Below are 27420 nucleotides of genomic sequence, written 5' to 3'. Positions count from 1 at the left end.
ACATTCGCTGCCTGAAATGCAAAGAGCGACTGGTAATACTGAAAGAAGGCGCGTCCTATGCTTTCGTTGTCGTCGACAACAACCCCGTTCAATAAAATCTTATCGACATGGTTTCGCCGTCCATGCGCCTTCTCGAGTCCAAGCGCCCTTTTTGTGGGCGTCTCCCCCGCCGCTAATACATCTGCTCGTGCTCGCACGATGGCACTTTGATAACGTTCTTTATCGAACTGTTCAAGCTTTTCCTTGACGCTCCGCACATAGTCTTTGTACAGAGCAGGCTCTCTGCACTCAAGGGTTATCAGCTGCTGAAGTAGTGTTCGCAAACCCTATTCTTTATATTCCCTCTCAAATTTGAGGCAGCTTGACCTTTCTAAGGCTTTCATTTTAACTTGTTTAAAACATTCCCACTTTTCAGCTATTGTTTCAGCTGCCTCTTCTCGTATTCCATTAATGGCATCCCGTACTGCATTTACAAAAGATTCATCATTTAATAACAAGGCATTCATTTTCCACATCTCCCAATTAAACTCATGTTTGCGTTTCCGTATACCGACGTTACATATTACGGGACAGTGATCTGAGAACGATACGGGCACTACAGAAAAACCGTGGCAGCTTGGAATTGTATCCAGCGAAATGTAGATTTGGTCCAACCGCGCATGGCTACTGCCCTGAAAACGTGTAAAAGTCACGTCACGCCCCCCTTCCAGACACTCAAAAACGCCATCGAGTTCATTTTCACTGATTAGTTTTGACAAGACTTCACTGCTTCTGTCACGCACACCGGCATTATTGGCTCTATCTCTAGCGCTCATTACACATTTGAAGTCTCCTAACAGCATAACGCGCTTATCGCATCGAACATGCTGCGAAAGGTTCGAAAAGAAACGGGCACGCTCTTCCACTGAATTGGGTGCATATACGCATATGATGCGAAACTGAAATTCGCACAAAACAATATCGCAAAAAACAATCCTTCCAGACTGACAAGAAAAGGTACTTTGAATTTCCAGTCCAGGCAGTTTCTTCACAAAAAGAATGCACCCCCCAGCCGTGCCTAACGCATGGCTTACCACCGCAAAATACCTAGTCGTGAAACGGCGCACCATGCTCCCGGTCTCCTCCTCCCCGTCAACCTTAGTTTCTTGGACGGCTAGTACGTCGACATCGTGGTCAGTGACCAACCGTAGGACCTGACTTTGCCTACGACTAGCCGCCAACCCTCTCACGTTTAAAGTGGCAACATTAAGGGACGGTATCTGAGCCATGTTGAGCTAAAGAGAAAAGTATAGGCCCGGAGCATGGTGCTTACCGTTCACGACTAGCCCTCGGCTAGCCGCCTCCGGGACCTCCCGGTTTCCCGGCGTTTTTTGTGGCCGGCACTTTGTCCGCAGGCTTTCGCTCCGGTGGGACATTCGCCTTCGGTTTCAAGCTCGTCCGCCTCCCAAGTGGTGTCTTTGTGGGCGGCCCTTCGCTGGTGCTGGTCCCACTGTCATTGCGGTCCTTAGTCTGGTCATGGGGGCGCTTGACTGGGGCACCAGGAGTCGAAGTCCGGTCGCCGTCAAGGACGGCCCCATCCTGCTGCATCGCCGTCGTGCCGCTGTCGAGCGGGTCTTCACTCCTGCTCCGCGTAGACGGGCCCATAGCGGTCGCGACCTGTGCCGTCCCACTCGGCTTCAGGGTAGGCTCAGCCACCTTGCTGTCTACGGCCGAACTCGTCGTCCCACTGGCTGTCGCTGTAGAGACCGCGTCTAGCGTTCCTTTAGCAGCGTCCTCCGCCTCGGCCACGTCCATGACATGCTCTGCCGCAACGTCGCAAGTTACTGGGCCTGTTACGGTGGCATAAGATCTTACGCAGTCAGCGTCGACGTGGCCGAAACGTCTGCATAAGGTACAGCGGGGGACTCTGCACTCACGCCGGACGTGTCCCGTGCCGTGGCAGCGCAGGCACTGCATCGGTCGACCGGGTACGACGACCAAGGCCAACTCGTCACCGACGCGTATCTGATGTGGCAGGTCCTCCACTTTCATGCCGCTTTTCAATTTGAGAATGACGGTCCTGGTGGTTGAGGTCTTCGTTGCCATGCCTTCGATGCGCCACCGCTCCCGGCTCACCTCCTCCACCTTGCCGAAAGCCGCGAATGCCGTCCGAACGTCCTCGTCGGCAACGCCGTACAGCAGCCAATGAAGTCTTAGCTTCACCCGCTGATCCTGCGGGTCAACGATGACGCACCGTCGTCCCTTAACTTGAAGTTCCTTAAGGTCCAGAAGCCCCTTTGTGGCAGTCGCATCGCTGAGGGTCACTGCCCAGACGTGGTTGATCTGGTACGCCCCTATGCATACCACATCAGGCAGCAGGCCCGTCGGCAGAAGGGCGTCTCGGAAATCTTCCACCTTATAAGGTCTGGCGCGAACATCACCGTGCAAAAAGACGGTGTTAATAACCACTTGTCCTTTAGGCAGTTGCGGCAAAATAAAGGCATAATCCTTATCGTCGTTTAGCCTGGATCCGCGGCCAGAAGTGGCCGCTGTCGCTGCTCCACTGGAGCCCATGATTCTGCTGACCGCTCAGCTCGGCTGCCGGAAGCAGAATGGCCATCCTGACGGGACACGGCGAAAGCGGAAAGCGGAAGCGAGTCAACCGTAGTTTAGCGCTGCGTATTCACAAAAGAGGAAGAGGAAAGAAATGAAGTTCTGCCGACTCTTTTTTTTCTACATCAGATGACAATGAAGAAAAAAAATTACCGACGATTACGTTACTTCCTAATGCGAAATTTGAGCGCAGCAAATAAGCTGATTCACCTTTTCGATAGACTGAGGCAAAGAAATCGAGCAACACATGTATGCGCTATCACAGAATTTTTTTTTATTTTTCACACGTATTCCTTTAACAAAGACTCCACTAACAGTTCTTGACAGTCATGAAGGAAGCTTTGTGGTCGGAGAAATAGACTGATATATGTTCGACTTGGTACACCAATGCTTGATTCTCAAAGACGAGATCTATACAAGTGCCTCGCGAGGTTGTCACAGCCGTGGGACGCGTTACGAGCGAGAGAAACGGGATGTTCTCCCGCATAAGTGTTAGGAAATTGCTGTTTGTCTTTATGTCAACATTAAAGTCCCCCACTACTAACATCGGTGTGGATCGATGGACGGGCGGTGCGCATATACAGATCCGCCGCCACCGATCTGGCTCTCTGATTGCCACCGCACAGGGGTTGCATTGGAGGAGGAGCGAAGACAGGAATTAAGTTCGAGCCGGCGCTTTGACAACCGGAGACTCGCAGGAAGAGGGGGGAGGGGGGCGGCGTGTACACCCAGCGGCAAACGATGGGGGCAGAAGCGCGCGCAGCAAGCGGACAACACGACAAAGGGAGGAGGGAAGAGATAGCAGCGACTGACTGATGCCGCTGACGCCGATAGTGAGTCAACCCCAGCTGCGGAGTTGGTTTCAGGGACAACGCCGCCGATGCCGACACAAACAATATGATACCCTCGCTTCCGCAGCGCTAAGAACCAGGTCTAGCCGTGGGAAGGTGGTCACGTATTCGTCGACGTGCCGGGGACTACGTGAAATAACCGGCGCGTCGGCAACTGAAGAGCACCCTATCCGCCACACAAGAACAGGGGGGGGGGGACCCTTTCCTCCTCTTTCTGCATAGCGGCGACGGTGTTCTATGCAGTCACGTTATCTTGACTCTCTAGCGGCGTCAGCGGCATCCAGCGGTATCAGTCGGTCGCTGCTAGCGCTGGGGGGATGAAAGGGGGGCGGAGCTGGTTACGAGGCCGACGACAACGCCGACGACGGCGCGAAACCCAGGAACGGACGCCAAAGAGCTGCGCTCTAAAAAGAACCTCTGTCAGAAGTGGGATTCGAACCCACGCCCGGAAGACCGGACTGCGACCTGAACGCAGCGCCTTGGAACGCTCGGCCATCCTGACTTTTTTTTATTTATTAACGGTTTTCAATATAACATCGCACATAGGAATTTCACACTCATGACACAGATGCAAGCCTCTTGCAAGAGAAAAAGGAAGAGAAGGAAAAAAAAGCGCTAGAAAGCCGTCCATCCTCATAGGACTGACGTTGTTAAATTGAAATTCCTTCATGACTGTCAGAGGTTCGAGCCTCGACAGCCAATCCGGTACACACTCTTGCATTTTGTGCGTTTCAATAAATGAGGACATAGACTCTCTGAAATACATACGCGCTGGCCGAGCGTCGGTGTCGCAATGGTACCCGGCCATGCGAGCTCGCCATATAGAGTGGAGGGCATTCAGCATAATAAGATCATACGGCACTCCGTCTTCATCTTTAATAGGCAGATACCTGATCCCTTGGGGGTCCATCGGTAACTCCTTCTTCAGCGTTCGCTTTAAAACGTCCCATAAGAAAACCGCCGCCCAGCAATGCAAGAAAACATGATCAATGGTCTCCGGCTTCTGACAGATCAAGCAGTGGGATCCCCACGGCACAAGACAGCCTCGTTCTTCGACAAAAGTCTTCACAGAGAGCGTTCCTGTGTGGAGCTTAAAAAAGAAGGTTTTAACCCCTGGTGGCACCTGCATTCGTTTCACCCGTTTAAGAACGTCTTGTCCTGGCCCTCCACTGTATATGGCTCTGTATAACGGCACAGGAAACACAATGTCGCACACATCTTTATACAGTGTTTTCCTTTTCACGTGACACAGATAATCGTTTGAAAAACGAACTGAAAGGAAACGCACACTGTCGGCCACTTCCTTAAAATAACCACGCAGTGTTCCGGTCATGCTTGCCGTACTGACAACATATGCAGGCAATGCGTCGCTCAACCTGAGCTGACATACGGTGCGCAAAAAAGGATCGCGCACATCGCGAAAAAACAAAAAGCGGTTGACAAGCTGTCGAACAAAAAGATGCGCCAAGCCCAGCCCCCCTTCCTTCACGTGCCTGAACAGATTGGTTCGGCTACTCCTTTCCCAGGTAGAGCCCCAGATAAAAACCGCGAACACTCTGTGCAACCTTGGCACGTTTACCCTTGAACAGTACAACGTTTGCATGACGTACCACAACTTCGTGATAAAAAACATGTTACACACAGTTGCTTTTGCGAAAATCGACAGGTTGATGCCTTTCCACCTGTCTTTTTCTCTTGTTTCTTTTGCTTGGTTCGTCCAGTATTCGTCGCTATTTTTGTAACTTTCCATGGGAACACCTAGATACTTGGTCGGGGTTTTCATCCAGTTCACATTTGCAAAATGGTCCGGGGCGGAAGACCACTCTCCGTGCCACAAACCGAGGGACTTCCCCCAGTTCACTCTACTGCCCGTCACACCACAAAAACTTTTCACTACGCTTATCGTTTCCGTTACACTTTGTTTGCTTGTACAACACACTGCGATGTCATCTGCATATGCCAAGAGCTTGACTTCTGTGTCTGCCAAATTATGACCGCGTATTTGATCATTTTGAATTATGGCCAAACACATAGTTTCTATGTAAATTCCAAACAAAAGAGGACTGAGGGGGCAGCCCTGACGCACAGAACGCATGACGTTAATGGGGGCCCCCAATGATTTATTCACAATTAAGCGTGTTGTGCAGTTCTGATACGCCAACGCCACTCCCTCAGCCATGATGGAACCAGTATTAATGTGATCTAAAATGGCAAACAAAATACCATGCGAGACACAATCGAAGGCTTTCTCGAGGTCGAGCTGAAGCACTGTGACTCCGCCCAAGTTGACGTCGCAGCACTCGAGCACGCACCGCATCGTGTGAATATTCGAAAAAATCGACCTTCCTTTGATCCCACACGTTTGGTGATTTGCGACAATTTCCTTTATTACACTTTGAAGTCTGGCTGCCAAAACCTTCATGAAAATTTTATAATCTACATTGGTTAAAGATATCGGCCTGTAAGATGTCACCAGCCTAAGTTTCTCCACTTGATCACTCTTAGGGAGGAGTATGGTATGCGCTTTGCCAAAAGAAGGTGGCAACGCTTTGTTCTCATACGCATCATTAAACAGCCGTGCTAGCAACGGTGACAGTTCCTTCTTGAAAGCTTTATATAAACAAGCGCCCAGGCCGTCAGGTCCAGGTGATTTGCCTTGATTCAAATCCTCAATTGCCTTTTCAACTTCGCTTTCTGTTATTTTCTCTTCTAATCGTTCTTTTGTGTCGTCACTCAATCGCGGCATGCGACCGAGGAAGACCTTTTTGAACTCGTCTACATTCGCTTCTTGAAACGCAAAGAGGGACTGGTAATACTCGGAAAACGCTTGGCCTATACTCTCACTGTCGTCGGCAGTTGTGCCATTCCATAGAATCTTATCGACGTGATTCATTCGACCTTGCGCTTTTTCAAGTCCAAGCGCCCTTTTAGTGGGCGTCTCTCCAGCTACTAATGCATTTGTTCTTGCGCGCACAATCGCACCTTGATACCGCTCTTTGTCGTGCTGCTCGATTTTTTCTTTAATGGTTCGCACATCTTGTTTATACGCCCCTGGCTCTTCGCACTCAAGCGCTATCAGCTGCTTAAGTGTCTTTCGCAAGCTCTTTTCTTTCATTTCCTTCACAAAATTTAGGCAGCTCGATCTTTCACAGGCTTTCATTTTTACGTTTTGTTTCAACCCTTCCCATTTCTCTGCTGTTGTTTAACTATTATCCTCATAAACCTCCCTAACGGCCTCATGTACTGCCTCTACAAATGGTTGGTCTTTTAGTAGTAAGGCGTTCATTTTCCATAGGCCCCAATTAAAAGATTCTCTCCTCTTCTCCGTGCCTATGTTACATTTCACCAAGCAGTGATCTGAGAACGATACTGGTGCCACAGAATAACTATGGCACTTTGGAATCATGTCTTGCGATATGTACATGCGGTCTAACCTCGCGTGACTGATACCTTGAAATCGCGTGTACATTACTTCCCGCTCCCCCTCCAGACACTCGCAAACATCGTCCAGTTCATTTTCACGTATTAGTTTAGTCAACACACTGCTGCTTCTATCACGAATACCGGCATTATTGGCTCTATCCCGAGCACTCAAAACACAATTAAAATCCCCCAACAAAATCATGCACTCATCGCTGCAAATATACTGAAAAAGGTTCTCAAAAAATAAGGTGCGCTCTTCTACAGAATTCGGCGCATATATGCACATGACTCGAAATTCAATTTCACGATAAACAAAATCACAAAAAACAATCCTTCCAGACTGGCATGAAAATACACTTTGAACAACAAGATCAGGTAACTTCTTTACAAACAGAACACAACCGGCGGACGTCCCTACCGCGTGACTCACGACCGCATAATATCTAGTCGTGAAACGCCGCACCATGCTCCCGGTCACCTCCTCTCCGTCAACCTTGGTCTCCTGGACGGCTAGTACGTCTATGTCATGGTCAGTGACCAACCGTAGGACCTGACTTTGCCTACGACTAGCCGCCAACCCTGTCACGTTTAACGTGGCGATAGTAAGTGACGGTAAGAGATCCATCTTAACTAAGGAAAAAAAAGTAGGCCCGGAGCATGGTGCTTACCGTTCACGACTAGCCCTCGGCTAGCCGCCTCCGGGACCTCCCGGTTTGTTGGTGTCCTTAGACGTGGCCGCTTTGTCGGCAGGCTTCCTTTCAGGCGGTACATTGGGCTTTGGCTTGTAGCCCATCCGCCTCCCATGAGGCGTCTTCGTCGGCGGTCCCTCACTGGTGCTGGTTGCCCGATCCTCGCGGTCCTTCGTCTGGTCGTGGGTGCGCTTGACGGAGGCAGCAAGAGCCCCAGTACGGTCGTCGTCGTAGACGCCCTCGTCCTGCTGCATTGCGGTCGCGTCGTCAGTTGCGTCTTCACTGACGCTTCCCGTCGCCTGCCCCTGGGTCGTAGCATCCAGATCCGCCCTACTCGGTTTCTGGGTAGCCTCAGCCGCGTTGCCGTCCACCTCCAGAGTCGTCGTCCCACTACTTGTCTCTGTCGACACCATGTCACCGGTTCCTTTAGCCGCGTCCTCCGCCTCGGCCACGTCCATGAGGTGCTCTGCCGCAACATCATTCGCTGGTGGGCCTGTCACAGCGGCATAGGACTTCACGCATTCAGCGTCCACGTGGCCGAAACGTCTGCACCGGGTACAACGCGGTACTCTGCACTCACGGCGGACGTGTCCCGTGCCGTGGCAGCGCAGGCACTGCATCGGTCGACCGGGTACGACGACCAAGGCTAACTCTCCACCGACGCGGATCTGATGTGGGAGGTCTTCCACCTTCATGCTGGCCTTCAGCTTGAGAAGTACGGTCCTGGTGGTTGAGGTCTTGGTTCCCATGCCTTCAACGCGCCACCGTTCCCGGCTCACCTCCTCCACCTTGCCGAAAGCCGCGAAAGCCGTCCGGACGTCCTCGTCGGCAACGCCGTAGAGCAGCCAGTGAAGCCTAAGCTTCACCTGTTGGTCCTGCGGGTCAACGATGAGGCACCGTCGTCCCTTCACTTGAAGTTCCTTCAGGGCAAGCAGCCTTTTTGTTGCAGTTGCATCGCAGAGGGTCACTGCCCAGACGTGATTGATTTGGTACGCCCCTATGCATACCACATCCGGCAGCAGGCCCGTCGGCAGAAGGGCATCCCTGAAATGCTCCACCTTGTACGGCCTCGCACGTACATCACCGTGCAAAAAGACGGTGTTAATCACCAGTTGTCCTTTAGGAAGCTGCGGCAAAATAAAAGCGTAATCCTTATCATCGGCGAGCCTGTTTCCGCGGCCAAAAGTGGCCGCTGTCGCTGCTCCACTGGAGCCCATGATTCTGCTGACCGCTCAGCTCGGCTGCCGGAAGCAGAACCGCTCGGCCATCCTGACGGGACACGTCGAAAGCGGAAAGCAGAAGCGAGTCAACCGTACTTTAGCGCTGCGTATTCACAAAAGAGGAAGAGGAAAGCAATGAAGTTCTGCCGACTCTATTCTTTCTACATCAGACGACAATGAAGAAAAAAGAACCTCTGTCAGAAGTGGGATTCGAACCCACGCCCGGAAAACCGGACTACGACCTGAACGCAGCGCCTTGAACCGCTCGGCCATCCTGACGGGACACGTCGAAAACGGAAAGCGGAAGCGAGTCGACGGTACTTTAGCGCTGCGTATTCACAAAAGAGGAAGAGGAAAGAAATGAAGTTCTGCCTACTCTTTTTTTCTACATCAGATGACAATGAAGAAAAAAGAACCTCTGTCAGAAGTGGGATTCGAACCCACGCCCGGAAAACCGGACTGCGACCTGAACGCAGCGCCTTGGACCGCTCGGCCATCCTGACGGTTTTTTTTTTCTTTATTGCCGGATAATCACAGATACAGGACATTGACCACACCTAAGTAAGAACAAAACAAACTGTTACATAGTCATTACACACACTTCTTGAAATTCTCGTGTCAAAAACGCTTTAAGGTCACCAGGGTTTCCAGTACAGGTAACCACTCTGGTGGTTCAGCCTGAGATTTATACACGTCTCTTATTTGTGAAACACTTTCAATAAAATATTGTCTGGCTGGTTTGGCGTCCACATCAGCATTTCGTACGGCCATTCGTGTTTTCCATATGCTGTGTAGGCTCAGCGTCATGATCATGTCATAGGGCACGTCGTTTTCATTTTCAACTGGGAGAAAGCGGATACCGTAGGGTGATATGGGGAGTTCTTTTTTCAGTGTTCTCTGTAAAACATCCCAGTGGAATATTGCATCCCTGCACTCTAAGAAAATGTGTTCGATTGTCTCAGGCTTTGAACAAATGAGACAATTAACTGACCACGGTACGAACAGTCCTCTCTCTTGCAACCACGGTTTGACAGGCAAGGTATTGGTATGGAGCTGAAAGAGGAACGTCTTAACTGAGGAGCGGACTGCCATTCTTTTAACACGTTTCAACACGTCTCCTTCCGAGCCTACACAATACATGGCACGATATATGGGCACTGGCAACATAATATCAATCAGATCCCTGTATAAACGCTTTTTTGGTACATTACTTAGGTACTCCATTGAGAATCTCACTTTTAGCATTCGAAAAGACATAACGACCTCACGAAGAAAGCCGCGAATACTCCCTTTTTTTGTGACATTTGATACAACATATTCAGGAATTACATCACTCATTCGCAATTGTAAAATTGTTCGCAGAAATCCGTTATTTTGGTCGCGCAAAAAAATAAATCTTGACACAACTTGTTTGAGAAATAAATGACATAAACTGAGTCCGCCGCTTCGGACTGATCGAAATAAATTAGTTCTGCGGCATCTTTCCCATGTTGAACGCCACACGAACACTGCAAAGACTATGTGCAACTTCTGCACGTTGGTACGAGACATACAAAGCACTTGAAGAACGTACCACACTTTCGCGACTAAAAACACATTGCAAACTGTAGCACGCGCGAAAACGGAGAAATCCCGCCCACCCCATTTATCGGTTTGCTCCCTAACACGTTTGGTTTCCTCGTTCCAGTATTGCGTGGTATCGCGATAATGTTCTAAGGGCACTCCGAGATATTTGACAGGTGTCACGGTCCATTTCATGTTAGCAAAATAATCTAATGTGTTTTCCCACGGCCCATGCCAGAAGCCTAAGCATTTGTTCCAATTTATCATACTGCCTGTGAGCGAGCAAAAAAGTTCTGCTTCTTTAACGGTCTCCTTAACGCTTTCCTTATCGCCACAGAAGACTGCTATGTCGTCAGCATAACACAGTATTTTAACTTCACTTGCGAGTAATTTGAAACCATGTATTGTGTCATTATTAAGAATTTTTAAGCAGAAAGGTTCGAGAAAAATTTCAAACAATAATGATGATAATGGACACCCTTGCCGAATACTACACTTAACTTTGAAACTTTCGCTGACACTTTTGTTTACGATTATGCTAGCTGAACTGTGAGTGTAACACATTTTCACACCAGTCGCAATCACAGATCCAACATTAGTATATTCCAAAAGACTAAATAGAATTTGATGTGATACACGATCGAAAGCTTTTTCTAGATCAAGCTGTAACATTGCTACCCGTTCTGAAAAGTCATCGCAGTATTCAAGTACACTTCTGGTAACGTGAATGTTAGTAAATATCGAGCGTCCCCTGATCCCACATGTCTGGTGGGGTCCTACCAAAACTGTGATCACGGTTTGTAATCTTTTTGCCAGTACTTTCATATATATTTTGTAATCTACATTGCTTAAGCTTATCGGTCGATAGGACGAGACCGATAGAAGTTTGACTGGGTCATCTGTCTTGGGTATTAATACAACGTGAGAACAGTTGAAAGATAGGGGCACTGCATTTTCATTATATGCTTCGGTTATTACATGATGCAGGGCTTTTGCCAGATCTACTTTAAAAGCTTTGTAAAACCAACTGCTTAAACCATCCGGGCCTGGAGATTTGCCTACGGATAACTCATCAATTGCGTCTTCAATTTCGCGTACGGTGATATCTGCTTCAAGGCGGGTCTTCACGTCATCATCTAACCTTGGCATTAAGTGAAGGTACTCATGTTCAAAGCCAGTTGCAATATCAATGTTATGTCCTAACAGATTTTTAAAGTACTCTACAAAAGCAAGTTCAATTATCTGTTTGTCTTTTGTAATAACGCCCTCGTACTGTATTTCTTTTATTTCATTTTTGGCGGCATAACTTTTCTCATCCGCTAGCGAGCGCTTAGTAGGCGTTTCTCCCAACCACAGTCTTTCACCACGAGCGCGAACAATGGCTCCCTTGTATCTTTCGACATCTATTGCTTCCAGTTTGTTTTTGACATCTTTAATTTCATTATTTAATGCCCCTGGTTGTGCGCTTTCTGCGTTCAGCAAATAGTCTAATTGACTACGGAGCACATTTTCTTCGTTTCTTTCACTGCGGCGTAGTGCGCATGCCCTCTCGATTGCAATAATCTTAATCTCTTGCTTGAACAGCTCCCATTCAGCGATAAAACTATCCGTTTTAGACAGTAGTCTTTCTATGCATTCTTTTGATTTGCTTACAAGGCTATCATCGTCCAGAAGCTTATCATTAAACTTCCAAAGTGTCCAACTGAATGACGACCCTTTGTGCTTTGCTCCTAAGGAAACCATAACCAAACTGTGATCACTGAATGAAACATGTTTTACGTTATAATCTTGGCACAGCGGCACTATATTTGCAGATACGTATAATCTGTCCAAGCGTGCATGGCTTGTGCGTTGGAAATGAGTGAACTGTGGCCGTTTTCCGCCAGCTGCAATATGACCGATATCTTCTAGGCAGTGATCCTGAACTATTGCGCTTAATTTCATGGCACTATTATCGCGTACTGGTTCGTTCTTTATTCTATCAGCAGAAGCACACACACAGTTAAAATCACCAAGCATTAGAATCAGTCTTTCCGAGTTTAAAAAGGGTCCAAGGCTTTCAAAAAAAGCTGAGCGCTCCGTTTCTTTGTTAGGCGCGTACAAACATATTGCCCGCCACTTCAAAGCAGAGAAAAGAAAATCACATACAACTAACCGCCCAGTTTTACACACAGTCACGGTCTCTACTACAATTCCCAGGGAGCTGCGTAGCAACAAGGCACACCCTCCGGACGAACCTACTGCGTGACATACGCATACATAGTAGCGTCCAGTAAAAGGTTCTACCATGCGATCTGTTTGATCTTGGCTTTCGACTTTAGTTTCTTGAATTGCTACGATGTCAAGGTCATTTTCCAGTAAAAGACGGCTTACTTGGTACTGTCGACGCCTTGCAGAAAGGCCCCGCACGTTTAACGTGCCTATGCTAAGCGGTGCGTCAAGTTTTACTGCCATTTATGAGAATAATCAAACAGGTCGCATGGCGCTCACCTTGTTCTGTGCGAGGCTGAAAATTTTGACTGGAGGCTTTTCTATCTTCAGTTGCCACGTGCAAACACACCATGAGTGCCTCAGAAAGAAGGAACTGGGGTACCAGCCCCTTAGCTTGTCCTCGCCCACTTTTAGCATGTGTAGCGTCGGAACCAGGAGGCTGACCCAGGCTTCACTCAAACAGGGGGCTACGTGCCCCCTGGAAAATGACGGTCTATTGGTACGTTGGGCTTTGGCTTGAAGCTCGTGCGGCGTCCTTGGGCCGCTTTAGGGGGTGGCTCGCTGGCAGTGGGCTCGTTTGAGGCCGCGTTCGCTGCTGCTGTTTCCTCGCGTGTTCTCTTCCCTGCACCGGTCCTCGAATCCTTCATGTTGACATCTTCGGATTTCTCTAGAGGCGTTGACTGACTCTTGATGGGTTTTTTCCCTGAACTGTTGGACGCACTGGTATTCGTCGCGGGAGGCAGTGCAGGTTGTACAACTTGCTCACCGTTATCCTCTTCCTCTTTGTTGACGTTGGGTGAAAGCGACGAAGGGGGCGTTTCCTCTTGTTCGGGTTCTCTGGTCTTGCTGGTATAAACATCCTCAGCTTCCGATTCGTCCATTTGTAGCTCTGCGTTGTCGTCCCACGCAGATCGGCCTGTGACCTTCGCATAAGTCTTCACGCACTCTTCCTCAGCGTGGCCAAAACGTCTGCAACACGCGCACCGAGGAGCACGACATTCGCGTCGTATGTGGCCAGTCCCTTTACACCGTAGTCAGAGCGGAGCTCTTCCAGCCACCACGACCAATCTCAGGTCGCCTGCCACTCGTAGTTGATGTGGGATGTCTTCCTTCGTGTAGCCTGCCTTGAGCTGAAGACTGATAATACGCGTAGTAGAGCCTTTGTCCGATAACCCTTCCGTTCGCCATCGCTCTCTTGCGACTTCGGTGACTTTTCCGTAGGGTGCAAACGCGGTCCGTATGTCTTCGTCGTCCACATAGTGAAGGACCCAATGCAGCTTTATACGAACATCTTGGTTGTTTGGATCTACGACGAGACAACGGCGCTCCTTCACGATCACTTCAGTTGCAGAAAGCAACCTATTCTTCGCCTCCGTAGTCTTCAGCGTGACCGCCCACACATGGTTCATTTGGTATGCCCCTAACGCTTCAACGTCAGGGAGCATTGCCAAAGCACCCAGTGCATCACGAATATCTTCGACACGGTAGGGCCTTCCACGAACATCCGCATGAAAAAATACAGTGTTTAAAACAATACGACCGGTTGGTAGAGCAGGTAAAATAATTTCATAATCCTGGTTGGCACTGGCTGCATTCCGGTTTCCACGGCTAGACATAGCCGCTGACACCGCCCCAGAGGAGCGAAACATTCCTCGACCGTTCACGGCGGTGGCCGGAAGTGGAATCGGCCATCCTGACGGGACACGGCGGAAACAGAAAGCGGAAGCGAGTCAACCGTACTTTAGCGCTGCGTATTCTCAAAAGAGGAAGAGGAAAGAAATGAAGTTCTGCCTACTCTTTTTTTTCTACATCAGATGACAATGAAGAAAAAAGAACCTCTGTCAGAAGTGAGATTCGAACCCACGCCCGGAAAACCGGACTGCGACCTGAACGCAGCGCCTTGGACCGCTCGGCCATCCTGACGGGACACGGCGAAAACGGAAAGCGGAAGCGAGTCAACCGTACTTTAGCGCTGCGTATTCACAAAAGAGGAAGAGGAAAGAAATGAAGTTCTGCCTACTCTTTTTTATCTACATCAGATGACAATGAAGAAAAAAGAACCTCTGTCAGAAGTGGGATTCGAACCCACGCCCGGAACACCGGACTGCGACCTGAACGCAGCGCCTTGGACCGCTCGGCCATCCTGACGTTTTTTTTGTTTTTTTTTCTTTATTTCCAATGTGACAACACAAAACAGAGAAACCAACACAAAAAAGTTAAAAGCGCCAACCAGTAGCTTGTTGACGCGACATTGCTAAAAACGTTTTAATGACACTAGGTCATTAAGTACAGGATACCATGTTGGCTGTTCGTCCTGGGACTGGTACACATCTCGGATATAGGCAATGCTTTCAATGAAGTTTTCTCTTACCGATCTTACAATAGGATCTGCATGTCTGACAGCCATTCTTGTTTTCCACATGCTATGCATGCTTAATACCATGAACATGTCATAGGGCACACCCCCGTCATTGTTAACCGCAAGAAAGTTAATTCCATATGGTGTGAGGGGCAAAAATTTTTTCAGCGTTCTCTGGAGGACGTCCCAATGAAAAATTGAATCTAAACAGTCTAGGAATATATGTGTTACTGTTTCTGGCTTGCGGCATAAAATGCAATCAACTGACCAGAGAAGAAAAAAGCCCTTTTCCTGCAGCCAGGGTTTGACTGGGAGCGTGCCACTATGGAGTTGGAAAAAGAAAGTTTTCACAGACGACCGAACGGGCATTTTTTTAACTCTCTTTAAAACATCCTTACCCGGACCGACAGAAAAAATGGCTCGATATAAAGGTACTGGAAGCATCACGTCACGGAGATCTTTGTACAATTGTTTCTTTGATACTATAATGAGATAATCAAAAGAGAAACGTACTCGAAGAATCTTGAAGGCACTTACAACTTCGCGTAGATACCCGCACAAGCCGCTTCCAGTAACGCCACACGATGACACAATAAACTCGGGGAGAGCATTCTGCAGTCTCACTTGAAGCACTGCTCGCAAAAATGGGTCATGCTGGTCCCGCAAGAAAATAAACCTTGAGACAATCTGCCTCAGAAAAAGATGAGCTAAGCCGAGCCCTCCTGCTTTCAGTGAGTGAAATAAGTTGAGACGACTTGTGCGTTCCCATGTTGAATTCCATACAAACGTTGCAAGAATTCTATGCAATTTCTGCGCACTAGTTCGTGACATAGCGAGCACCTGCAACACATACCAAATTCGCGCAACAAGGAACGTATTGCAAATAGTTGACCTGGTAAATATGGATAAATTTTTTCCGCCCCATTTCGTAGTTTTCTGGCGCATTCTCTCAGCTTCTTCGCTCCAGTATTCTGCAGGCTCATCATACCAGTTTAAAGGTGCTCCTAGATATTTTGTAGGAGAGACTGTCCACTGTAAATTTTCAAAGACATCGGGCTTCTCATCTCAGCTGCCATGCCAAAAACCGGCGCACTTCTCCCAGTTAACAGCGCTTCCAGACATTTTGCAATACGTTCGAGCTTGTTTAACAGTTTCACGGACACTTTCTTTATCCCCACAAAAGACGGCTACATCATCCGCATACGAGAGAATTTTGACTTCACTGCCCATTAAACGGAAACCGCGTATTTTCTCATTGTGTATAACTTTTAAGCAAAAAGGCTCCAAGTAAATTGCGAAGAGAAGTGACGAAGCTGGGCATCCTTGTTTTATGCTTCTACATAAGTTAATATTACCAGAGAGTTGTTTATTCACTAATAAGTTAGTGCTACACCCTTCGTAAGACAGTTTTAAGCCTTCTAATATAATGTTTCCAACATTCACGTGCTCTAGAATAGAAAAGAGCACACTGTGCACAACACGGTCGAAGGCCTTCTCCATGTCTAGTTGCATCATAGCAACTCTTCCTTCCCAGGCATCGCAACACTCCAGAATACTTCTTGCCACATGTATGTTATTAAGTCTCGAGCGGCCTCTTACGCCACAAGTTTGGTGTGGGCCTACTATTGATGTCATCACTGATTGCAACCTTCTTACTAACACTTTCATGAATATCTTATAATCTACATTGGATAAAGTTATGGGGCGATACGACCGTACTGAGAGCAGCTTTACAGGGTCATCGCATTTCGGGATCAGCACTGTATGGGTTTTCCGGAAAGAAGGCGGCATGTATTTTACTTTATAAGCCTCGGCTAGAATACGGTGTAAAATGACTGCTAGTTCATGCTTAAATGCCTTGTAGAAAGCTGCGCCTATGCCATCAGGTCCTGGCGCCTTTCCAGGTTTGAGTTCATCAATTGCGGTTTCGATCTCATTCAACGTAATCGGTTCCTCGAGGACTGTCTTGACGTCATCATCTAGCCTCGGCATTAAAGGCAAGTATTCGCTATCAAAGCCAGCTTCTACCGCTCCTTTGCAGCTTAACAACTCTCTGTAGTGTTCGAAGAAGGCACGCTGTATTGTATTACTATCGCTACTACGCACGTTGCCGTATTCAATTTCTTTTATTTCATTTTGCGATGCGTATCTTTTCTCTTCGCCCAAAGCGCGCCTTGTGGGCGTTTCCCCGAGCCACAAATGCTCTGAGCGCGCACGTATCACTGACCCCCTATATCTCTTGACATCAATGATTTCAAGCTCATTTTTTATATTCCTTATCTCTGTTGACAACTCTTCTGGCTGTGGGCATTTTATCGACAACAATACGTTAAGCTTATTTCGCAATTCATTTTCTTTTCTTTTTTCATTGTAGCGTAACACAGAGGCTCTTTCAATGGCTGTTATTTTAAATTCCTGTTTAAACTCTTCCCACATCGCTATAAACCCCGCGGATTCACTAGCAAGCATCTCTCGTATATGTTCTTTTATAAACGCGAGAAAGGTTGCGTCGTCCAGAAGTTTGACGTTGAATTTCCATAAGCACCAATTAAAAGGGCGGTTTTCATTTCTCTTGCCGAGCGAGAACATTACAAGACTGTGGTCGCTGAAGGATACGTGCCTCACGTCATAGCTTCTACACAACGGAACCAGTCTCGCTGATATATAAGCTCGATCTAATCTCGCGTGACTGCCCCGTTGGAAATGCGTGAACACAGTCTGCTTTCCACTGCAAAACGCCGTACCAACATCTTCTAATTCACGCTCTCGGGTTGCTGCGAGCAAGAAACCTGCACTTTGATCGCGTACAAGCAAGTTGTTATTCCGGTCGTCAGAAGAACAAACACAATTGAAGTCTCCCAGCAATATAATATAGCGCTCAGATTTCAAATAGACATCACGTTTTCCAAAAAAGTCACGGCGTTCTCTTTCATTATTTGGGGCGTATATGCAAATTGCCCGCCATTCCAAATCCCAGAGCGAAAAGTCACACACAATCATTCGACCTTCATCACAAACAAATACAGATTGCGGTACAATTTTTAAAGATTTCCGCAACAACAAAACACACCCACCGGAACTGCCGACAGCATGTGAAACGCACGCACTGTACCGCGCTCTAAATGTTTGAACCATTCGGTCGGTGCGCTCTTCACTTTCAATTTTTGTTTCCTGTAGAGCGACTATATCTAAATCATTTTCTTGCAGTAACCGGCTGACCTGGTACTACCTCCTTTTGGCGCCCAGGCCTCGGACATTGAGCGTACCAATGCGTAGCGCTATTAGAGATTTTGAAGCCATTTCCTTTTTTTTTTAGAAGAAGAAAAACAAGCATACTAGTTCAAGTGAACCCGTACATCCTGCCATTTCTCAGAACGCGCACAATTCTTTCCTCGGCAAAAGCGACCGAACTTTACAATTGCACTCTGCAGCCCGTCCCTCACCTCGCATACAGGCATTGCTGGGCGACACCCTCGTTATTACGGGGGCGCCTTCGGTACCGTCGGAATGGAATCCGGCGGAATGTGAGGCTTTGGCTTGAAAGAAGGACGGCGGTACGAACTTTCTTTCCTGGGCGGCTCCTGTGCCTTCCCGCTGCCCCCTTCGTCACCTTCGGAAACTTGCGTGTGTGGGCGTTTCGCAGACGAGCTGCTCGCGACGTCCATGTCTTCTTGGTCGCTACTCGGCGAGGCTTGAGTGGTATCGGAGACGTCTTTGACGGAGCACGTTGGCGTAGCGGTAACCTGTCGGTCAGGTGCCACGTCATTGTGGTCGCTTCCAACACTTTTCGCAAGTTCCTTCTCGGACGTTTCAACAGCTGCCGACGTAGGTTGTCTGTCCTTGATTCCCGCAGCCTCCGCCGCGTCCGCCTCATCCATGATGTGCTCGGTGGGGTCCTCCCGGCTCCTTTGGCTTGCTACGCTTGCGTAGGTTTTAGCGCACTGGCTATCGTCATGTCCGAACCGACGACAGAGCTTACACCGTGGGACGCGGCAGTCTCGGCGAATGTGCCCTGTTCGCTGACACCGCAGGCAAAGCGGCGGTCTCCCCGGCACCACCACAAGGGCCGTAATGCCACACACTCGCAGCTGGTGTGGCAGGTCATCCAAAGTCACGCCACCCTTGAGCTGCAGATTAACCGTCCGTGTCGAGGAGCCCTTATCGCCGAGTCCTGGTACTCGCCATTGCTCTCTGCAAACGTCCGTCACTTTTCCGTACGGTGCAAGAGCAGCGCGCACGTCTTCATCTTGTATGTGGTAAAGCAGCCAATAGAGCCTTAGGCGGACAGTATGGGTGCTCGGATCTATCACGAGGCAGCGGTGATTCTTCACAGTCACATCAGTGACGGCGAGCAACTTCTTCATTCCTTCCGCAGTCTTGAAGGTGACCGCCCACACGTGATTCATCTGAAACGCCCCCAGGGCAACTACCTCGGGGAGCAGTTCCAGACGATCCAATGTATCTCGGAAGTCCTCAGCTCGAAACGGCCTGGCTTTAACGCTTCCGTGAAGAAAAACAGTATTTAAAACAGACGAACCTGATGGCAGTTGTGGCAAAATAACGTCATATTCCGTAGAATCCTGTGCATCTGTCCTGTTACCGCGGCCCTGCTGGGCCGCATTCGCCGCTCCAAGGGAGCTCGACATTACACGACCGTACACTACGGTGGCCGGAAGTGGAATCTTCGGCAATTCTGACGGGACACGGCGAAAACGGAAAGCGGAAGCGAGTCAACCGTACTTTAGCGCTGCGTATTCTCAAAAGAGGAAAGAAATGAAGTTCTGCCTACTCTTTTTTTTCTACATCAGATGACAATGAAGAAAAAAGAACTTCTGTCAGAAGTGAGATTCAAACCCACGCCCGGAAAACCGGACTGCGACCTGAACGCAGCGCCTTGGACCGCTCGGCCATCCTGACGGGACACGGCGAAAACGGAAAGCGGAAGCGAGTCAACCGTACTTTAGCGCTGCGTATTCACAAAAGAGGAAGAGGAAAGCAATGAAGTTCTGCCGACTCTTTTCTTTCTACATCAGACGACAATGAAGAAAAAAAAAAGAACCTCTGTCAGAAGTGGGATTTGAACCCACGCCCGGAAAACCGGACTGCGACCTGAACGCAGCGCCTTGGACCGCTCGGCCATCCTGACGGGACACGTCGAAAGCGGAAAGCGGAAGCGAGTCAACCATACTTTAGCGCTGCGTATTCACAAAAGAGGAAGAGGAAAGCAATGAAGTTCTGCCGACTCTTTTCTTTCTACATCAGACGACAATGAAGAAAAAAAGAACCTCTGTCAGAAGTGAGATTCGAACCCACGCCCGGAAAACCGGACTGCGACCTGAACGCAGCGCCTTGGACCGCTCGGCCATCCTGACTTTTTTTTTTTTCTACCGACTGAGCTAGCCGGGCTTTTTTTTATTTATTGCCGTCTTCAACATTGCACAAAGCACATAATACAGAACACAATTACAATACACAATTAACAAATACAAAACATTTTGAAAGGATATACATGCCATCAGTCCTATAAGGACTGGCGTTGTCGAATTAAAATTCTTTCAATGCTGTCAGAGGTTCTATCCCAGACAGCCATTCGGGTACACATTCTTGTATTTTCTTTATTTCAGTGAAACGAGACATGCTTTCGCGGAAATATGTACGCGCAGGCCTAGCGTCCGGGTCGCAGTAGTACCCAGACATCCTTGCACGCCATAAACTATGGAGGCCCTTGAGCATTATTAGGTCGAAGGGAACTCCGTCGTCATTCGTTACCTCTAAGTACCTGATGCCATGCGGATTTAACGGTAACTCCTTCTTCATTGTTCTTTGTAGGACATCCCAGTAGAACACTCCGGCCCAGCAATCCAAAAAGACATGCTGGTTGCTTGCAAATCAAGCAGTGCGAGCCCCAGGGTACAAGAAAGCCACGTTCTTCCATTAATGTCTTCACTGAGAGTGTTCCTGTGTGTAATTTAAAAAAGAATGTCTTTACCCCAGTAGGCACCTCCATATTTTTCACTCGCTTAAGGACATCCAGTCCTGATCTTCCACTGTATAGCGCTCTGTACAATGGCACTGGAAATACAATATCGCAAATATCTTTATACAATGTTTTCTTTTTAACGTTACATAAATACTCAAAAGAAAAACGCACAGAAAGAAAGCGCACACTATCTGCAACTTCTTTAAGACAGCCACGAAGCGTTCCGGGCATACTATCTGTACTAACAATAAGTGCCGGCAAAGCACCTCTCAACCTGAGTTGGCATACAGTGCGCAGAAACGGATGACGCACATCCCGAAAAAACAAAACCCTGTTCACAAGCTGGCGTACAAAGAGATGCGCCAAGCCCAGCCTTCCTTTCTTCACGTGCCGGAACAGATTGGTTCGGCTACTCCTTTCCCAGGTAGAGCCCCAGATAAAAACCGCGAACACTCTGTGCAACCTTGGCACGTTTACCCTTGAACAGTACAACGTTTGCATGACGTACCACAACTTCGTGATAAAAAACATGTTACACACAGTTGCTTTTGCGAAAATCGACAGGTTGATGCCTTTCCACCTGTCTTTTTCTCTTGTTTCTTTTGCTTGGTTCGTCCAGTATTCGTCGCTATTTTTGTAACTTTCCATGGGAACACCTAGATACTTGGTCGGGGTTTTCATCCAGTTCACATTTGCAAAATGGTCCGGGGCGGAAGACCACTCTCCGTGCCACAAACCGAGGGACTTCCCCCAGTTCACTCTACTGCCCGTCACACCACAAAAACTTTTCACTACGCTTATCGTTTCCGTTACACTTTGTTTGCTTGTACAACACACTGCGATGTCATCTGCATATGCCAAGAGCTTGACTTCTGTGTCTGCCAAATTATGACCGCGTATTTGATCATTTTGAATTATGGCCAAACACATAGTTTCTATGTAAATTCCAAACAAAAGAGGACTGAGGGGGCAGCCCTGACGCACAGAACGCATGACGTTAATGGGGGCCCCCAATGATTTATTCACAATTAAGCGTGTTGTGCAGTTATGGTACGCCAACGCCACTCCCTCAGTTATGATGGAACCAACATTAACGTAATCCAATATGGCAAACAAAATATCATGAGAGACACAATCAAACGCTTTCTCGAGGTCCAGCTGGAGCACCGCGACTCCACCCGAGGTGGCGTCACTGCACTCCAGCACGCACCGCATCGTGTGAATATTCGAAAAAATGGACCTTCCCTTAATACCACACGTTTGGTGATCTGCCACTATGTCATTTATGACGCTTTGAAGTCTGGCAGCCAATACTTTCATAAAAACCTTATAATCAACATTGGTTAAAGATATTGGCCTGTAAGATGTTACCAGCCTACGTTTCTCCACTTGGTCACTCTTAGGGATGAGTATGGTATGAGCTTTTCCAAAAGAAGGCGGCAAAGTTTTGTTATCATACGCATCATTAAACAGCTCTGTTAGTAACGGCGACAGTTCTTTCTTAAAAGCTTTATATAAACACGCGCCCAGACCGTCCGGTCCAGGTGATTTGCCTTGGTTCAAATCATCAATCGCTTTTTCAACTTCACGTTCTGTTATTTTCCATTCCAATCGTTGTTTTGTATCGTCACTCACTCGCGGCATCCGAGATAGAAAGGCCCTTCTGAACTCGTCTATGTTCACTTCTTGAAACGCAAAGAGTGACTGATAATACTCTCGAAACGCTCGGCCTATGCTCTTACTATCGTCGGCAACTGTGCCGTTCCATAAAATTCTGTCGACATGATTCCGTCGAGCTTGCGCTTTTTCGAGTCCCAGCGCCCGTTTAGTGGGCGTCTCTCCAGCTACTAATGCATTTGCTCTTGCTCGCACAATCGCACCTTGATACCGTTCCTTGTCAAGCTGCTCGATTTTTTCTTTAATGGCTCCTACATCTTGCTTATACGTCCCAGGCTCTTCGCACTCCAGCGCTATCAGCTGCTTAAGTGTCTTTCGTAAGCCCCTTTCTTTCATTTCCTTCTCAAATCGTAAGCAGCTCGATCTGTCTAAAGCTTTCATTTTTACGTTTTGTTTGAAGTATTCCCATTTCTCTGCTATTGTTTCACTGTTTTCTTCACTTACTTTCCTGACGGCCTCACGTACTGCCTCTACAAATGGCTCGTCTTTTAGTAGTAAGGCATTCATTTTCCATATTTCCCAATTAAAATCTTGTTTTTTCCTCTCCGTGCCTATATGACATTTCACAATGCAGTGATCTGAAAACGATACTGGTGCCACCGAATAACTATGGCACTTTGGAATTATGTCTTGCGATACGTATATGCGGTCTAACCACGCATGACTACTACCTTGGAATCGTGTGTACATGACTTCCCGCTCCCCCTCCAGGCACTCACAGACATCGTCCAGTTCATTATCACTAATTAGCTTAGTCAACACACTACTGCTTTTATCGCGAATACCAGCATTATTGACTCTATCCCGAGCCCTCAAAACACAATTGAAATCCCCCAACAAAACCATGCACTTATCATTGCTAATATACTGAAAAAGGTTCGCAAAAAATGAAGCGCGTTCTTCCATAGCATTCGGTGCATATATGCACATGACTCTGAATTCCAATTCACGAAAAACAAAATCACAAAAAACGATCCTTCCGGTTTGACATGAAAATACATTTTTAACAACAAGGCCAGGCAACTTCTTAACAGGACGCAACCGGCGGAGGTCCCTACCGCATGGCTCACGACCGCATAATATCTAGTCATGAAACGCCGCACCGTGCTCCCGGTCTCCTCCTCTCCGTCAACCTTTGTCTCCTGGACAGCTAGAACGTCTAGGTCTTGGTCAGCGGCCAACCGTAGGACTTGGCTTTGCCTACGCTTGGCCGCCAACCCTCTCACGTTTAGTGTGGCAATAGTGAGCGACGGATTAGGAGCCATTATGAACTAAAGTATGAGATAGACCCGGAGCATGGTGCTTACCTTTCACGACCAGCCCTCGGCTAGCCGCCTCCGGGACCACCCGTTTTCCCGGCGTTATTCTTTTGCTGTGCTTTGTCACCAGGCTTTCTCTCGGGCGGAACATTTGGCTTCGGCTTGAAGACCGACCGCCTCCCAAGAGGCGTCTTCGCTGGTGGCCCGTCACTTGTGCTGGATGCCGCGCTGTCCTTGTCTCCGCCCTCGTCACGGGGGCGCTTGGAGGTGGCGCCGAGACTAGCCGCCCGGTCCCCGTCGTTTGCATCCTCGCCCTGTTGCATCGCTGACTCAGTCTCCTCGCATTCGCCTTCATTAGCACTTGCCTTAACAGGGTCTTCGTCCCTCTCGACACGTGCAGGCCCAGTCACCTGCTCAGCACCCTCGACAACCTTGGCTTGAGCGACCTCCGGTACCATCGTGGTATTTGTCGTCAATGAAGGCACTTGCACACCGGCTCCCTTAGCAGCTTCTTCTGTCTCGACTGCGTCCATGACGTGCTCTGCAGCAACATCACTCGCTGCAGGTCCTGTCACGGCCGCGTAAGATTTAACGCAGTCAGCATCGACGTGACCGAACCGTCTGCATCTCGAACGGCGGGGGATTTTGCAATCACGGCGTACGTGTCCTGTCCCTTGGCAGCGCAGGCACTGCATGGGCCGCCCAGGTACGACCACCAATGCCAGCTCTCCGCCGACGCGGACCTGGTGAGGCAGGTCTTCCACTTTAATGCCGCTTCTCAGCTTCAGTAGCACGGTCCGGGTGGTCGAGGTCTTGTCTCCCATGCCTTGGACGTGCCAACACTCCCTGCTCACCTCTTCTACTTTGCCGAAGGTTGTGAATGCCGCCCGGACGTCCTCGTCGGAAACACCGTACAGCAGCCAGTGAAGCCGGAGTTTCACCTGCTGGTCCTGCGGGTCGACGATGACACATCGACGCCCTTTCACCTGAAGCTCTTTCAGGGCCAGCAGGCGTTTTGTTGCAGCTGCGTCACTGAGGGTCACGGCCCAGACGTGATTGACCTGGTAGGCCCCGAGGCACACAACTTCCGGCAGCAGGCTTGTGGGCGTAAGCGCATACCGAAAATCCTCGACCTTGTACGGCCTCGCTCTTACATCACCGTGTAAAAAGACAGTGTTGAGAACAATTCATCCTTTTGGCAGTTGGGGCAAAATAAACTGGTAGTCGCTTTCATCGTCGTTGCTGAACCTGTTTCCGCGGCCCAAAGTGACCGCTGTCGCCGCCCCGCTTGAGGCCATGATTCAACGATCCGATCAGCTCGGCTGCCGGAAGCAGAATGGCCATCCTGACGGGACACGGCGAAAACGGAAAGCGGAAGCGAGTCAACTGTACTTTAGCGCAGCGTATTCACAAAAAAGGAAAAGGAAAGAAATGAAGTTCTGCCTACTCTTTTCTTTCTACATCAGATGACAATGAAGAAAAAAGAACCTCTGTCAGAAGTGGGATTCGAACCCACGCCCGGAAGACCGGACTGCGACCTGAACGCAGCGCCTTGGACCGCTCGGCCATCCTGACGGGACACGGCGGAAACGGAAAGCGGAAGCGAGTCAACCGTACTATAGCGCTGCGTATTCACAAAAAAAGGAAAAGGAAAGAAATGAAGTTCTACCTACTCTTTTCTTTCTACATCAGATGACAATGAAGAAAAAAGACCCTCTGTCAGAAGTGGGATTCGAACCCACGCCCGGAAGACCGGACTGCGACCTTTCTTTTTTATTGCCCGTTTTGTACTTCTATATAAAACGACAAATGACATTTGAGACAACAAGGTAAATTTGCAAGTTTCCAGCACCAAGTGTCAGCCTTACAGGGCTGACTAGTTTAGAACTCTTTGAGCGCGGTCAAGGGTTCCACCCTTGACAGCCACGCAGGTACACAATCTCGCGCTTTCTGAATTTCCACAAATCTCGACATACATTCTCGGAAAAGCATCCGTTCAGGCCGAGCATCCGGATCGCAGTGATACCCCGCCATACGGGCGCGCCATGGACAGTGAAGGCCAACTAGCATAATAAGGTCAAACGGCAACTAGTCCATCATCGTTTTCTATAGATAATTATCTAATACCCTGTGGATCTAAAGGAAAGTCTTTTTTGATAGTCTTCTGAAGTTCATCCCAAAAGAAGACACCCGCCCAACAACCTATAAATACATTGTCTATAGTTTATGGTTTCTTACAGATCAAGCAATGCGAGCCCCAGGGTAAGAAAAAACCACGATCTTTTAAAAGGTTTTGACAGTCAACGTACCCGTGTGAAGGTTAAAAAAGAGAGGCTTGGTCCCTGGCGTTACTTGCATTCTTTTCACCCGCTTAAGCACCTCTTGCCCCTGGCCTCCACTGTATATAGCCCTGTACATTGGCACAGGGAGAACTACATCGCATATATCTTTGAATAAAGTTTTACGTTTCACCGAAAAAAGGTGCTCATTTGAAAATCTAACGGAGAAGAACCATACACGTAAAAAACTTCTTTAAGAAATCCACAAACAGGACCACTCATATTCTTTGTACAGACTACATAGCCAGGTAACACGCTCCTGAGCCTCACTTGGCCCACCGTGCGCAAGAAAGGATCGCTTAAGTCGCGGAAAACTAAAAACCGCTTTACGACCTGTCGTATAAAGAGGTGTGTCATTCACAAACCTCCATCTTTAACTCACCTGAACAAATTCTTTCGACTGGATCGTTCCCAATTCGAAGCCCAGACAAATACTGCGAAGACTCGGTGTAACTTCTGTATACTTACCCTTGATCAATGCAATACGTGGATCACATACCAGATTATTGCGCCAAAAAATAGATTGCAAACATTTACAGATGTACACCTTTCCACTTGTTCGCTTTTATCTGTGTTACTCTTGTTTGATCTTGCCAATACTCAGGGTTATTGAACGCAGCGCCTTGGACCACCCGGCCATCCTGACGGGACACGACGCTAGCGGAAAGCAGAACAGAGTCAACCGTACTTTAGCGTTGCCTATTCACAAAAGAGATGAAGCGCTACCTACTTCTTTCCTTTTACATAAGAGGACAATGAAGCAGAAAAGAACCTTCGTCAGAAGTGGGATTCGAACCCACGCCTGTAAGACCGAACTGAACGCAGCGCATCCGACCGTTCGGCCACCTTTACAGCACACGACGAGAGCGGAAAGCGGAGCAGAGTCAACCGTACTTTAGCGCTGCGTATTCACAAATACGCAAAAGTGATGTAGCGTTCCTACTCTGTTCTTTTATTGTTATAGCAATTATATGGACACTCCAGGCGCATTTCTGCCGTCGACGTCGGCGTTGGCGTGAGGTTCCGTATGAGTGTAAGCGTGTGAGGGTGAGCCGGCGAACGATGAACGCAACCCGGATGCATGCCATCTCCTGTGGCGCGAGAGGCAAGGGGGCCAAGCGAGGGCGGAGGGGCGTTCTTTTTCCGGCAGCTGCCAGGTTTTCTCGATGTCTTCCTCGCTCGCCGTTCTCCACAGAGTCGAGATAACCGCGGCGTCTCCCTACGGCGTTGGCCATGCGAATTGCGGAAGTCGTAGTA

At 48.6% G+C, this 27420-nt stretch overlaps 2 protein-coding genes and 9 non-coding genes across 11 annotated transcripts in view; all 11 read right to left on the bottom strand.

Annotated features, from left to right (window-relative positions):
* Positions 1-27420, bottom strand: part of LOC135910766 (solute carrier family 22 member 6-like) — an 81515-nt gene that overhangs the window by 30836 nt on the left and 23259 nt on the right. The gene's annotated exons all lie outside the window — the stretch shown is intronic.
* On the bottom strand, positions 3862-3945 carry TRNAL-CAG (transfer RNA leucine (anticodon CAG)). The gene has a single exon. It is a non-coding gene; the product is annotated as a tRNA-Leu (tRNA).
* TRNAL-CAG (transfer RNA leucine (anticodon CAG)) lies at positions 8971-9054 on the bottom strand. The gene has a single exon. It is a non-coding gene; the product is annotated as a tRNA-Leu (tRNA).
* On the bottom strand, positions 9195-9278 carry TRNAL-CAG (transfer RNA leucine (anticodon CAG)). Its single transcript has one exon. It is a non-coding gene; the product is annotated as a tRNA-Leu (tRNA).
* On the bottom strand, positions 9394-10533 carry LOC139060054 (uncharacterized). Its single transcript, XM_070538815.1, has one exon. It carries the CDS (start codon positions 10531-10533, stop codon positions 9394-9396), a length of 1140 nt encoding a protein of 379 aa, XP_070394916.1.
* TRNAL-CAG (transfer RNA leucine (anticodon CAG)) lies at positions 14389-14472 on the bottom strand. Its single transcript has one exon. It is a non-coding gene; the product is annotated as a tRNA-Leu (tRNA).
* Positions 14614-14697, bottom strand: TRNAL-CAG (transfer RNA leucine (anticodon CAG)). The gene has a single exon. It is a non-coding gene; the product is annotated as a tRNA-Leu (tRNA).
* On the bottom strand, positions 19742-19825 carry TRNAL-CAG (transfer RNA leucine (anticodon CAG)). Its single transcript has one exon. It is a non-coding gene; the product is annotated as a tRNA-Leu (tRNA).
* Positions 19971-20054, bottom strand: TRNAL-CAG (transfer RNA leucine (anticodon CAG)). Its single transcript has one exon. It is a non-coding gene; the product is annotated as a tRNA-Leu (tRNA).
* On the bottom strand, positions 20197-20280 carry TRNAL-CAG (transfer RNA leucine (anticodon CAG)). The gene has a single exon. It is a non-coding gene; the product is annotated as a tRNA-Leu (tRNA).
* Positions 25316-25399, bottom strand: TRNAL-CAG (transfer RNA leucine (anticodon CAG)). Its single transcript has one exon. It is a non-coding gene; the product is annotated as a tRNA-Leu (tRNA).

The sequence above is a fragment of the Dermacentor albipictus genome, chromosome 5, assembly GCF_038994185.2.
Source record: "Dermacentor albipictus isolate Rhodes 1998 colony chromosome 5, USDA_Dalb.pri_finalv2, whole genome shotgun sequence".
Lineage (NCBI taxonomy): Eukaryota > Metazoa > Arthropoda > Arachnida > Ixodida > Ixodidae > Dermacentor > Dermacentor albipictus.
Note: the sequence above shows the minus strand (reverse complement) of the source record. Positions and strands in the feature narration are given on the sequence as shown.

Bases quoted from the DNA above. Each gene is read 5' to 3' on its own strand.
- LOC139060054 (XM_070538815.1), bottom strand. From the start codon at position 10,533: ATGAAATGGACCGTGACACCTGTCAAATATCTCGGAGTGCCCTTAGAA.